The sequence below is a fragment of the Ovis canadensis genome, chromosome X, assembly GCF_042477335.2.
Source record: "Ovis canadensis isolate MfBH-ARS-UI-01 breed Bighorn chromosome X, ARS-UI_OviCan_v2, whole genome shotgun sequence".
NCBI classification, from domain to species: Eukaryota; Metazoa; Chordata; class Mammalia; order Artiodactyla; family Bovidae; genus Ovis; species Ovis canadensis.
Genome location: NC_091727.1, coordinates 67,087,459 through 67,102,361, shown reverse-complemented (window position 1 = coordinate 67,102,361; position 14,903 = coordinate 67,087,459). Strand labels below are relative to the sequence as shown.

Genomic DNA, 14,903 nt, shown 5'->3' with positions numbered 1-14,903 from the left:
TATACAGCTTACCACCAAGTTCCCTGAGAGACTGACATAGCATCACACACAGGAGTTTTCTAGATATAGTTCCTAACAGTAAGTGATTCTTGAATTATCTTCAATCCATGGTGCATCCACTTATTCTGAATACTGTTTTACAAGGAATTATTACCTAATGTTGCAACTCCCCTGCTGATATCTTAAGGGACCGAAAAGACAAGGCTAAAGGAAGGGCATTTTCCATTTCTCTTTGCCTTTCTTTCATTCAGATTTCATTCAGAGACTATGACCTGCTGAATCTCGATAGGCTGAAATCCACGGACAGCAGATGGAGTGGTGAAAAAAATATTAGGTAGTTCCCCAGGGCTGATGGAGCCAGAGTCACTTTGCACTGAGCCTCCACTGTTCTCAAACTGGGATATTTTCTTTTTGATCATCTTTCTCTCCTTGGCTCTGCGATTTTGAAACCAGATTTTCACCTGAAACAAAAAATGCTTTGGATTTAATGGGACAACATACTGAATGCGTTTTTCAAAGTTATTGCTGATATTGTTCTGGGGCTTTAGTATTAATATTTACAAAGCCCTTTCACATGTATCACTTGAGCCTCACAATGACCTTGTGAAGTATGCCCATTTGGCAAGAGGTTTTTAAAAAATCTGAGACTTGGAGAGGGAAAATATCTTTCATGAGATGAAATTGAAATCAAGCCCAGGGCCTCAGACTCTGAATGCAGTAGTCTTTACATTATACCTCACTCACCATCTTTGTTGCACAGGTAAAAATAAATAATGAAAAAATGGCAGATTCTGAGGCACGGTGATGAAAAGGGAGGGATTTAAAGAGCAAAGGTGATTATGATCTGTCATTAAAAGACTAAGGTTAGGGACTTCTCTGGCAGTCCAGAGGTTAAGACTCTGCACTTCCAATGCACGGGGCACAGGTTTGACCCTTGGTCTGAGAACTAAGATCCTACATGCCATGTAATTTTTTTTTTTTAAGTAAGGTTAATGAAACAGAACTGGGTGAACAAGGGTGAGGAAGTACGATATCTCTTGCTGTGTGCCTTTATAAATGGTTGAAATGTAGATTACTTGGGATAAGACATTAATGGACTTTACAGTTCTAGAATTCTATGATATCCAGGATTACTCTTAGGCCTTAGCGGAAAAAAAAAGAACATCAAGTAGTTACATCATGTCAAAATCTGGGTGAGTGGAAACCACTGATTCTTGCCAAGATTTAATTTTCACTGAGTATCCACAGTAAACTAAATCTGAGGCAGGAATCATAGGATTGATTACATAGACCACAGAAAATTAAATCTCCTAGCCTGAATAATAGAAAAACTTGGTTCAAGTATGAGCATTGGTGTTCATTTACTGTTACAGTTTGACTGATATAAGCCAGATAATTGCCATGATTGACAGATTTCAACTTCACACATAGATTATAACTACTTGGGAAATTATATCAAGGTTTTGACTTGGCTGACCAACTGTATGGTGATTTTAATCCTTCTCCATCCACTATGTCCCCACCCTTGTTTCCACACCTATATAGTGCCCACCACACTAGGAGGTTCAATAGGAAACATATGGGCTTTAGGAAAACTTGGAGAATGGCTTAGTCTTCTTTTGCTTCCCTCCTGCTTACAGATGTCCTTAAAATCTTAGCCTATTGAAATGCTTATATGAAAAATGTTAAATGTACTTTGGGTGTACCTGTCTCTCAGAAAGGCCCAAGTTGACTGCAAGCTCTGATTTTCTCCGAATGGTGATATATCTATTGCAGTGGAATTCTTTCTCCAGCTCCAACCTTTGATGATCTGTGTAAACTACACGGTACTTTTCTTTTGTCCTGGTTTTCCCTGTTAGGGGAGAAAGGAGTGTATTTAATCATATTTTTTTTCTTTGGAGATTATTTTGGTTGGAGGAATCCGAGCCACTGTTCCTACCCTTAGCTATTACTTTCAAATATAAAACAAGTACATTTTTTGCACCAAATATGTCATAAGTCCATTTCTTCACTAAGTACTTTGTCATCTGTGGCTATTTTACACACACACACACACACACACACACACACACACACACATATTCAACACACCCATCACAGCACCACCGACATACTGTTACACCAAAGCATTTTAAAGCAAACACTTTAGCCATGATTTTCATTCCCTTCCCACTCACATATGAGAACAGTATTGGCAATAGTAGCACCATCCATTATACATGCACTTCCATTTATATTGTATACAGTTCTTATATGTTGTCTCCTATTGAACCTCTCTCTCACCTACCCTTTCAACTTATGCACAATGTGTCTTATTCCCATTGTACAGATAAGGAAACCAAGGCTCAGTGTAGGTAAGCGGCTTTGTGCTAGTGGGCTTAGGAATGGGGACCCAAACACATACCTCTGACTCCAAGTCCAGTGTGCCAAATGTTATTCCTAGTTTAAATATGCTGGGCAGCACAAGAACGGCCCAAGTGCAGCAAACTATTTTGTGATACTGACGTTCTTATTACATGCACATTCTAGAGAGAATTTCATTTGGATAGTCATTTAAAAAGAAAGCATATATTGTCACTTGAATTCTGTTCTCCAATAGCTCTATGGGCTTCCCTGGTGGCTCAGACTCTAAAGCGTCTGCCTGCAATGTGGGAGACCTGGGTTCAATCCCTGGGTCAGGAAGATCCCCTGGAGAAGGACATGGCAACCCACTCCAGTACTCTTGCCTGGAGAATCCCATTGATGGAGGAGCCTGGAAGACTACAGTCAGACACGGCTGAGCTACTTCACTTTCACTTTCTTTTCACCTATTAGAAAAAATAGTTTAGTTTTTTTTTTGTTGTTGATGTTGTTTAGTCACTCAGTTGTATCTAACTCTTGCAACCCCATGGACTGTAGCCCTCCAGGCTCCTCTGTCCATGGGATTTCCCGGGCAAGAATACTGAAGTGGGTTGCCATTTCCTTCTCCAGGGATTTTTGGGGGGAGTTTTAAACAAATTCTTATTTCCTAATGGAAAATGAGAGGGGGAAGTAGGGGGCGTTGACTTTACCTGAATAAAATTGGTGTTCTAGTACTCTTTGAAAGGATATCCAAACATTTGCTTTGTGTTACAACGTTTAACTAATTTCTCATGCCTTCTTTCAAATAGAGTTTTATTCCTCCTTTTAAATTTTCCAAAGGTGATTAGGAAGTTTCTTTTTCTTTTCAATTTTTCTAACCCCCTCCAGGATCTTCCTCCTTTTCTCTATAGCTTTTGGCAAACCCCTTCTGATCTTCCCTGCTTGTTTTTGATGTGAAGTTTTGGGGAGCAATCTGTAAGACAAAGGTTTCTTTAAAGTGTTTCCCTAAACTCCATTGAGGTGTTAAGATGCAGCACAAGCTTAACAAAGGAGCTACATAGCATCAGATCCCATCTTGAACCCTCTTTACATTCAGGAACACCAGCCAATTGGTTTGGAATTTACAAGCCCTAAACAAATGTCAGACACCCTTTCATCTCCAGGAAAGAAAAAAAAGGGGGGACGTGAATGTAGAAACAAATTCTAGATGAGAGATATGTTTTAGGATTAACTCATGGACTAGAGAACGAAACAAAACTTTCCTTCTTGAAAATGGAAAATGATGAGCTCCAGTCAGTTAATCTATCTCAAAGGCCCAAACAATGAGCTGGTTTTCTCTTTGCTTGTTTTTCATGGGATTTTTTTATATCAACGTTTTAAATTGAAGTATAGTTGATTCACAATATTGTGTTAGGTTCATTTGCAACAACCTGGAAAGACCAAGAGAACATTATGCTCAGTGAAATGTCAGACAGAGAAAGACAAATACTATATGCCATCACTTTTATGTGGAATCTAAAATATAATACAAATGAATGTGTATGCAAAGCAGAAACAGACTCTCAGATACAAAAAACAAACTTCAACTGCTTTTCTGAATCTAGGAAACCAAAGTTCTGGCATTTGGTATGTTACAAAGGCAGAATGTATATTTGAGGCCACAATGAAAACATTGAGGTTTAATTTATTTCTAGAACCTCAAATCTTAGAATCAAAGTATATCTTTGAAGAGATGTTCCCTAAAGCCATTCCTAATACCAAAGTGACTGAGTGTTTAAATTCTAACTTGAGGCAGAAGTTACAATTTAATGTGTGTGTGTCTGTTTTCAACTCTTTGATAATCAGTAAATATAAGCAGACTTCAAGAATTCTGGAAGGTTGCAATTCTTTCCCACCCCCATTGGTCATAAATTCCCCTCTTGCAGTTTCTTCTGAGGACAATAAAGTCAATACCAGCCCTCTTTATTTGCCATGAAAATCCTCACCCTTTCCGGCAATATAACCCCTAAAGAAAGGAGGGATGAGGAAGAGCCAGGCTGCATATCAAAGCCATGCAAAGTGTTAAAAAAAGAGTCTGTTGCCCCAATCTTATGGATAAGACCTCAGACCTCAAGAAGACTAGATTAGTTGGAAATACTGACTGCACGTTTAATGAAGAGAAGTGAATTCTCATTTCCTGGTGCTCCTCTTGTGTCCCTCCTCCCAAGCTATTTTTTTTCCACTTACTCCATTGTCTCTTCCCTTAAATGATGAAATCTGATTGACTGGGTTTTGGACATTTTCTAGTGGAGCATAGAACCATATTTCCATACTAAAACACTAACAAAGTGCTAAAAGCAGTAGCTTTTATTGTTCAAGCCATTCTCTTCTCCCAGAGACTATGACAGTGCCGAGGGTGAGGGATTCCCCTTCTCCAGCACTATTGTAGTTAATCTACAGGGCTGCTTCAGAGCTCTGTGGTGGGATTTCATTACTTGCCCTGACCAAAGACTTTGACAAACTTCTGTAGTTCCAAAAAGGAGACAGGATCCCTACAGGGTTTGCAAACAAATGTCATTATATATGATGACTTATCATCACCTAAATGTGCTCATTTGAGAGACTGGCTGTGACAGGCAGAAAAGCACTCTCCAGACCTAAGGATTATGATGATGGTGACAGCAAGGGTAAAGATGATTCACAGCAATCCCTTTCCATAGGGAACAGAGTGTAATTAACACCATCATAATGAGTTTCCATGCGATGGTAATCTTTTGCTGCTTTTAGTTAAAAATTGCATATAAATTCACTTATAAAAACTGTCCAATTAAAATGGTCAAAACCAAGAAAGATAACGATATTAGGAATTACTAAGTAATTCATTTTCTGAAATGTCCTAACTGAAGAAAGCCTTTTAACTTCTTTGGTTTTCTGTCTTTTGTCCGGTGGGCTAATCAGAATTATTCAAAGTCACTTCCTTCTCTCCTCTTCTTTCCCAAGCCTAAAAACAAAGCCCCTCTCTAGCCCTGTTAGGGTTACTGCCTTTCCAATACTCATACAAGGCTATAACTCTGGGTAAAATAAAAACAAAATGAAAAAATTCTTAGAGTAGTGCTGTCAATGTTTAAAATATGAAAATACTGAACTTTTAAACTGACAATGTTTAAGATATTAAAATGATGAACTTGCATTCATGTTTGGGAACGCATGTAAGAATTAAAGATATTAAAATTTAAAAAAATAAAAAGCTAAAAAAATGATGAACTTTTCATGGAATATCTCTATCAGGTTCATTTTCACATAATTTTTAAAACAAGGTATATTTTCAAACAAACTACTTAGGGAACAAAGTGGAAAAAAAATAATCTCACTTTTAAATCAAATCACTTAGTGGACAGTCATTTATTCTGTATGTCAGTCCCCTTTCTGTCATTCAAAAATCAAATGCCATGATAATCACTATGAAATGTTTTCCAATTGTCCCCTAATATGCATACTTCTGTTTAACTTAAGGCTAGTTAAAACATTCTTAAATAACATAAAGAGCTTTAATTTGACTACCATAATCAAGGAAGGGTTACTTCCATTTTGTAAATCATCTGTTTTGTTCTCAGCCATAAGTCAAATGTCCTATAATACTACAGAGTGAAGTATAAAATTTAGGAGGATCTGACTTATTCACTTAACAGATATTTGTTTAACACTCATTATGTACTAAGTATACAAATGTGTACCTTTTGGTTTGGAGTGATACAGACAGGTGATCAGTTTAATTTTTTCTCAGGTTATCAGTTCATAACCTGAGATCTATGGAAGGGATTTCAGTGGATCCATGAGTCTCCCAAAATTATTCAAATAAATGACATATGTGGGACTTCCCTGGCAGTCCAGTGGTTAAGACTCTGTGTTTCCACTGCAGAAAGTATGAGTTTGGTCCTTGGTCAGGGAACTAAGATCTTGCATGCTGCTTGGCAAGACCAAAAAATAGATAAAAATTTTAAAAATCTGGTGGAAAAAATGAAGTGTGTACATGTGCATTTTTCTGGAAGAGGGTCCATACTTTTCATCATATTCTTAAATCATTGCTAAATATGTACTTAGGCTGCAAGAATATAACAAAGGGGTATTTTTATAAGACATTACAATGAAATGGTGATTGAATTTAATAAAGCCTCATCTATAGGATAGGCTGCCACAAGTTAGTGAGGTTCTAAAATCATTCAATTTAGAATTTCTCATAGAAGTTGGAGAGAAAATCTTGTGAACAGGGTATTGTACAGCAAGGTTTGAAGACTGAGCTAATGATGAAGACTCCATAGAGTAATTTAGAGTCCCTTTCTAAACTTTTCCTGGCACCAGAATTATACAAAAGAGACACTCTGACAAATGCAAATGAAGACTATTAAGCAGAGAAACCCATCATATTTTCTCTTTTAAACAGAAAATTCATGATTCAAGATAATTATTTTATCTTGTTCTTTTCTTCCCATTGTTTTGTCTTCCGAACAACATACTAGTGACTTTCCTCTTTTAAAGTATTTCAAAACATAATCCTAAACTGGAGCAGCCACTTTTCTGGCTTTTGTGTCTTTTGCTGATGGTTAGGTCTTAGTGAATAGGTGTTAATTACAACCCTAAGATTAGATATAATAACAGCCCTGACAGTGCCCCACCCTAAGCTTACTTTCTGTTCTTTTTAGCCCACCGACTCACTCTTATTTCAAAAAGCAATATGCAGACTTACTTACAAACACTTTAGAGCTAAGTATTTAAGCTCTACTCTTAATTTGGGATTGCTACCCTAGTAGTGTCCTAATCAATTGGAACTGCCTCCTCCAGGCTGAGTACTCTCAATGATAAAATTTGGTCCCCTACCCACCCTCTTGCTTTTGCTATTTTTAAGCAGAGAAAAAGTGCAGAATTGTGAGCAGAAGCATAATCATTATGGGCAAATACTATTGGAATGTCATTTCTTCCCCAGAGGGATGAAAGTGTTAGCTGAATTTTACTAATTTTCTCTAATGAAAGGGATTGGTGAGTTGGAATAATAAGAATGTGATAAAAGCACAACTATAGCTGAAAACAAACATCTCCCCACCTCCCTCCTCCAGCCCCTGTCCAAGATTAAAGCAGAGTATGCAGAATACCCCACACACACACCCCACACCCCTGTGCACACCCTCCTCCCAGTAGCCACCAACCAGTAGCTTGCTGGTAGGAGTGTGAGTTGGCATTAGGCTGAGATCTCTGGGCTTTCCTATGTGTCCTGACAAGCCTGTATCTAGTCCCTGCACCTCAAAATGCCTGCCTGTACTGTTAGGAGGGCTTAATCCCTTTAACTTTATTGATGCTGGGGCTGATACTGGTGCACACCCCAGAGATGTTAAGGGTTGAGCAGCTTATTATGTCCCAGTGGTGTGCTGTAACTTTCCATTGGTGGAAGGAAAGTTGTACCAAGGCATTTGGTTTGAATTCAGCTGGCTCCTGCCAGCTTGGGCAAAGGAAACTGGAATTTCCTTGAGAGTTCATGGTGAGGAGGCCATTTTGCCATCAGGGCCTTTGTGGCTAAACTGGACCTCCTATTGCCAATCAAGCACTGAATCTAAGTTGACCATCACCAGATCTGGGGGAGAAGCCAACCTGCTCAGATAAACAAGGCTTTGAAATGGAACAGGCAAACAGCAGTGACTGAGCATAGAGAAACGTAGTTGTCCTCTCCTCATTCACCCACCTACCTTCCCCGTGCAAATGTTTTCCTATCTGGGCAACGGTAGGGTTGGATCTTGATCTTTGTGGCTCAGTATGTCCATCGTCACCATGGTTGCTCCTTTGGCTGATCAGAAAATGATAAAAAAGTCCTCTACTGTCAGCTTAGTTCCAAGCACTACACTCTGTTTTTGAGCAGAGGCACAAGCGAGGGAGGTCACTTGTGGTCTGGGGCCCTGGGCAGTAAGCCACGTAGTGGTCTCCTTAGCTAAGCTGTCCGGAGAGAAGTCTGAGAAGTAGGAGGACCAGAAGGCCAAGAGAAGTAAAGAAGAAGCAAAGGAAGGAAAAGGATCAGAGCATTGGTATCGGTTACTCACCAGTCACCTGCACTGTCTTGCGCATCCATGCATAGGGGCTGTGACGGCTTCTGCTAGAACTCTCATCTGCGATGCCGGCGTCGATGGGGAACAGTGATCCTCCGGCTGGTGTTGGCAGGCTGCTGCCGCTGTTTCCACCCCCTGCGGGGCCCAGGTTGCTATATTCCGGTGAGCTGAAAGCGGCGGGGCTCGAGCTCATGTCGTTCATGGGGACCGTACCCATAGTACTGGATGGCCCGGGGTACACGCTCCAGTCTTCACGAGGGGGACTATAGGGTGACCCCCAGGCTCCCAGCGGTGGCCCGTGAGTGTCCATACCGGGCATATGTGGATATCCCATGTAGTGCGCATAAGAAGGGGCTGCTGCGAAGTTGGAGGCTGGCAGAGGACTCCCACCATCCCCAGTGGCACCAGCCCCGGCGGTGCCACCTCCTGCGGGGCTCCTGAGAGTGCTCGAGTACATGTCCGCTTCTTTTTCCAAAAGGCAGCTTCTGTACATAATGGCTTGGATATGAGAAAGGAGCTCCCTAAGGCATCCTGAAGTCCCTATAAGGTCCCAACCCGACTTTGAGAAGCAGTAGGGAACCAGAAGTTTAGCTGTGCTGCACGCCCCTCCTGACTACTCCATAGGCGTTTCCTACCCTGACGGTTTCCAGGTGACTGGTAGCCTGTATAGACGGGCCCCCAATTGCTGGGCTGACGTCAAGGGGCTTTAGGCTTTTACATAGCATTTGCATTCAAATGAACGGCCATTTCACTTTCACAAGGACTTGTTCACTCTACACCCTCTCCAAGAGATCCTGTGCCTTTCAATCTCATCTTTCTCGCTTTTGTCCACCTGATTCCATAGCACTAACTTTGAGCTTTTGGAAGCAGGAGCTCCTCCAGAGGTTTCTGACCAGTTCCCCGCAAAGTGAGATAGAGAGGTGTAGAATCAGGGCAAAATCCTGTTCTTTGATCCCTACCCTGTGGCTTCTTCCCTTTACGCTGATCTCCTGCACCTAGTCTGCATTCTTGGTATCTTCTCTGCCCATGGTCCCTGGCACAGGCACTCCACATGGCACTGGCCCATGATAGTACTAAAAGGGGCTCTCCCTTCTCTTCATTGCCCTCCCCCCAATAGGAGGAGAGCTTTGTTTCTGAGGACAAAGATTCATTTCACAACTATATATCGTGTGCCTACTAGGTGATAGGCTGTTGTAGACTCAGGGGATAGAGCAGTGAACAAGACAATCATTCCTGCTCTGCCTTCCTGAGGTTATATTCCTGTAGACGACAGGCTGGATTAATTGAATGTTTTACAAATGTGTACAAATTAAAGAAAGATAAAGAGAGGACGTTATGAAAAAAGGAAGGAAAGAAGGAGAAGACGCTTGTGGATAGTGGGCTTTCTTATTTTCCTGTCAGTTCACTAGTCTTCCTTGGGTGTCTCTTTCTGCCAGTACTCACAAGGAGCCAAATTCCTGCAGGCTCAAATCCAGGGCAGCTGAAGCTTCCAACTTGCTTTCACACTTGCAATTTCCTTTGTAAAGTTAAAATTGTTGAAAAAGACATGGAGTTGTCAGTAGATGCCAAAGAACTCAAGATTTTACTTCAAGAAATCAGATCAACTCTTGATGACAAAACCAGTTTATATTCCAATATTCCCTCTCCCTCCACGACTGAAGTGACTTAGCATGCATGCACATTCCTTCTCCCTCACTCCTGCCCCCTCCCAAAGCCTACCACAACCTTTAATTCAAGATGTGTTCCTATTCAGAGAATATGCTTCTCCATAAAGTCTAACACAACCTAGCACCTTCATTAACTAATCCCTGTTTGGCTTCAGAAATATCACATTACTTCTGGGAGTTTCAGGGTTTCCCCCTGTGTAATAGGGATACTAACAGTGTCTGTATTTTGAAGGCAGGATTTCCTGAGATGATATATGCAAACTGTTTAACAACACTTGGCACACAGCACATGACCACTGTATTCATTAATTTACTCAACCAATATTTATTGAGTGCTATATACTATTCTATGTATGGAGACATCAATAGTGAACAAAGCACTTATTAAACTTATATTCTCAAGGGAGATATACTAGTAAGTAATTAAATTTTATGGTATGTCAGATAGTAATAATCAACATTGTAAAGAAAAAGAAAGCAGCAAAGAAAATAAGGAATGTTAGAGGATGTTTCAATTTAATATATGGTGGTCTGGGAAGACCTTACTTAAAAATAATATTTAAGTAAGATATAGAAGAAGTGATGGATTGAGCTATGAGGTGAGGATCCAGACAGAGGGAACAGCAAGTAAAAAGAAAAGCCTGTTTTTTATTGGAGAAATAGCAAGAAGGAAAGTGTGGCTAACAGGTAGATGAGGTCCAAACATTAATAGTGTGGGTCATTTTTAATTTCTAAACTTTTACTCTAAGTGAGATAGGGAGACATTGTAGGATTTTGAACAGATAAGTGACATGACTTAACTTTTGAAAAGATTGCTTTGGCCATTGGATTAAGAATAGACGGTAAGTGGGCAAAATAAAATCAGGCTGGTTAAGTAAAAGGCTATTGCAATAATCCAGGTGAATGGCATTGGGGATGGAGAGGAGTGGTTGAATTCTGGATATATTTTGAAGCCTGCGTTGGAAAATGAGAAGGAACAAAAGTAATTGGTCATCAAAGACTAATTAGAACCCGGCACTGGGGAGAAGGGACTAAGGCGCAGGAAAATCACGTATTTATAGGCACTTTGTGTACATGACCTCATTCAATCTTCACAACTTTACTTACTATCATTCCCATTTTAGAGACAAAGAAACCAAGGCTCAGAGAGGTGGCATGACTTTTTAAATGAACTACTGGTATGTAGTAGAGCTAGGTTCCCAATCTAGGCAGCTCAGATTGCAAAGTTCACGTTCTTAAATTGGAACCAGGCAAAATATACAACCTTAGGGCTTAAGCCTGGGACTTGGCTTCTACTTTCTTTCTCTGCTCAGGCTCCCAGGCCCTATATTCAATCCTTTTCATAACATAGACCCAATACCCTTGCATTATTCTCTTTTTTATCTATTCTATCTTGAGGCAAACTGGTCTATCTGACATTTGAAAAGCTATATCAAGATGGAAGCATATTCAGGACCTTTAAGACTAAGCTAACTGAATATTGTGATTTTATCTATGGGGAAACAGAGGGTCTGAGTGGGGAAGGTAGTCTTTAAGGCAGTGAATGATAGAACTGATATTCTAACTCAGGTCTGTTGACTGCAACACTCTTTCACTAAAAAAAAGTATGTTTGCTTATGCCTAGACAGTTTTTATGCATAAAAACTGTTTCAATTCTACCTAAAGATTCAGCTTAAATGTCACCTCCTCCCAAAAGTCTTATGTTATGATCCTTCTCTCAGAGAGTGTACTTCCTCTTGTCTGAATCCCCTTAGCAACTCCCCCACTAACTAATACTATTCTTGTCCATCTTAGTGTTATTTGGGGTCTTATCTGAATATTTTGGAATTTGAACACATTGAAAAGGTGTCAGGGGGCATGTTTGAGCCCTGTAGAATGGAGTGTCATGCACATGATAGGATCTCAAGAAACATTTGTATGCTGAATCAATAGTGACCTTGGAAATGTAGATTTTAAATCACCATTCTGACTCAACTCTAGGGATGTCTTGAAGAGAAACCAGTAAGTTGTCCAGTGCTTAGTGGAACTTGGCTTCAAGATTACTTTAGTTTTGTGTTTTTGTTTGTTTGTTTCTGGGGATGGGAGTATACTGTGGGGGTAGGGAGGTGGGAGAGAGAGGTGGAGTGGCAGGAAGGTTCAATCTAGTTTATTTGACTTGAAATTTTTATTTATTTATTTTTTTAACCTGGAAATTAATCAGGGAACCTCACTGCAGAAAACAGAGTTGTTGTTGTTCAGTCACCAAGTCATGTCCAACTCTTTGTGACCCCATGGACTGTAGCACTCCAGGAAGCAGAGTGGCCAGCAGCAAAAGTCAAAACCCACAGGCTGAGGATCAGGGCTCAGGCTATACAAGGATTATCAGAGCAATTTGGACATCCCTGACTGGTGTCTCTCAGGTCAAGTTTTGCACTTTGGGCTCTGTAAACAGCATCCTTCCATGTACCAATTCTTACCTACCTCCCTGAGCTACTTGGAAACTTAGTGATGTGTCTTGGGACAAGAAAGAAGCCTTGTAGCCTTTCCATCCATCTTTATCACTGTAATGGGCTTTTGTAATTGCAAGGCCAGACACCCTCAAGAATGAGCACTACTGGGCTCTGTTGTTGTTGTTTAGTTGTTAAGTCATGTCGGACTCTTTTGCGACCCCATGGACTGTAGCCCACCAGGTTCCTCTGTCCATGGGGTTTTCCAGGCAAGGATATGGGAGTGGGCTGCCATTTCCTACTCCAGGGGATCTTCCTGACCCACGGATTGAAACTGAGTCTTCTGCATTGCAGGTTAGTTCTTTACCACTGAGCCACCAGGGCTCTGGCCTACTCCAAAGTATTGCAGTGGGGTCAAGACCAAGGAGTGTTTGGAGAAAGATTAATATTCTTTCACAGGAATGTGAATAGTCAGGGTAAGTACTCCTTGGAGTGGTGGAGGGCCAGGAATCTGTAACCACCCTACCCCCAGGGCAAATTACCAGATCTGGGTTCAGTTCAGTTCAGCCGCTCAGTCATGTCTGACTCTTTGCGACCCCATGAATTGCAGCATGCTGGGCCTCCTTGTCCATCACCAACTCCTGGAGTTCAGTCAAACGTATGTTCATCAAGTCAGTGATGCCATCCAGCCATCTCATCCTCGGTCGTCCCCTTCTCCTCCTGCCCCCAATCCCTCCCAGCATCAGAGTCTTTTCCAATGAGTCAACTCTTCGCATGAGGTGGCCAAAGTACTGGAGTTTCAGCTTTAACATCATTTCTTCCAAAGAACACCCAGGACTGAGCTCCTTTAGAATGGACTGGTTGGATCTCCTTGCAGTCCAAGGGACTCTCAAGAGTCTTCTCCAACACCACAGTTCAAAAGCATCAGTTCTTCGGTGCTCAGCTTCTTCACAGTCCAACTCTCACATCCATACATGACTACTGGAAAAACCATAGCCTTGACTAGACAGACCTTTGTTGGCAAAGTAATGTCTCTGCTTCTTAATATGCTATCTAGGTTGGTCATAACTTTCCTTCCAAGGAGTAAGTGTCTTTTAATTTCATGGCTGCAGTCACCATCTGCAGTGATTTTGGACTCCAAAAAAATAAAGACAGCCACTATTTCCACTGTTTCCCCATCTATTTCCCATGAAGTGATGGGACAAGATGCCATGATCTTCGTTTTCTGAATGTTGAGCTTTAAGCCAACCTTTTCACTCTCCTCTTTCACTTTCATCAAGAGGCTTTTTAGTTCCTCTTCACTTTCTGCCATAAAGGTGGTGTCACCTGTGTATCTGGGGTTATTGATATTTCTCCCAGCAATCTTGATTCCAGCTTGTGCTTCTTCCAGCCCAGCATTTCTCATGATGTACTCTGCATATAAGTTAAATAAGCAGGGTGACAATATACAGCCTTGACGTACTCCTTTTCCTATTTGGAACCAGTCTGTTGTTCCATGTCCAGTTCTAACTGTTGCTTCCTGACCTGCATATAGATTTCTCAAGAGGCAGGTCAGGTGGTCTGGTATTCCCATCTCTTTCAGAATTTTCCACAGTTTATTGTGATCCACACACTCAAAGGCTTAGATCTGGGTTAGAAGAACAAAAAGAATGAGGAAAATCTGGGCTTTGAGATGGAGGCAAAAAGACAATATAGTGGAAAAATAGGCTTCGTGACCATCAAAAGGTATCAACTCTGGAAGAGAGAAGGTATGTATAAGGAAGCAAGCAAGAGCTATTGTTTAATGCCAAGATCCCAAATTTAAGAAGGATAGGTCAGGGGAAGGGTTTACAGAAGAGAGAGGAGGAAGACAGAGAGGCCACTCATACATGAGGAGACTACAAACTCCACAGTGAAATTAAAGGAGATTCAGACTGAGTCTGAGAGGATTAAGGTAGGCTGATTCTCTGAAAGAAAAAGAAAAATGCAAATGTCTGCTCTCTTCTTAGGGAAATAGAACCAGAATCCCAGTTCACAGAGCATGTACTCCAGGTCAGGACCAGTGCTGGTTCCTTTCCAATGTGAACTTCCATTAGGGTCATTACAATCAAAGGAAGTAGATGGTATCAGCCCTGGTTTATAGTGGTGGGGGGATAGAGGTGAGAATGAAGATTCAATGAGGTTTAGTGACAGGCCCAAGGACAAACATCTAGTAAGAAGCAGCCAGTAAATCACTATGGCCATAATGTTCACGCAGGGTCTGGGGATCAGGACTTGGAGAATTCCTGGCAATTCTATAACAACAAGCCTAGTTGTTATGCCCATACTTACTGAACACAGGAACCAAAAAATTGACATAAGCTATAATGGTAAAGATTTAGATTAGTTCCAAAGAAGAGCATGTACACTATGAGGGCCAGGAA

The 14,903-nt window shown here is 41.0% G+C and overlaps 1 protein-coding gene across 1 annotated transcript; it reads right to left on the bottom strand.

Annotated features, from left to right (window-relative positions):
- Positions 1–254: 254 nt before the first annotated feature.
- CDX4 (caudal type homeobox 4) lies at positions 255–8,901 on the bottom strand. The gene is made up of 3 exons (XM_070289605.1): positions 8,403–8,901; positions 1,707–1,852; positions 255–461 (listed from the first exon to the last, which is right to left on the bottom strand). Exons 1-3 carry the CDS (start codon positions 8,899–8,901, stop codon positions 255–257), a joined length of 852 nt encoding a protein of 283 aa, XP_070145706.1.
- Between the last annotated feature and the right edge of the window lie 6,002 nt (positions 8,902–14,903).

Bases quoted from the DNA above. Each gene is read 5' to 3' on its own strand.
- CDX4 (XM_070289605.1), bottom strand. From the start codon at position 8,901: ATGTACAGAAGCTGCCTTTTGGAAAAAGAAGCGGACATGTACTCGAGC. The intron at 1,853-8,402 runs GTGAGTAACCGA...CTCCCCTAACAG, and splicing joins CAAGACAGTGCAGGTGACTG to GGAAAACCAGGACAAAAGAA. The intron at 462-1,706 runs GTACACCCAAAG...TTTTTGTTTCAG, and splicing joins TGGGCCTTTCTGAGAGACAG to GTGAAAATCTGGTTTCAAAA.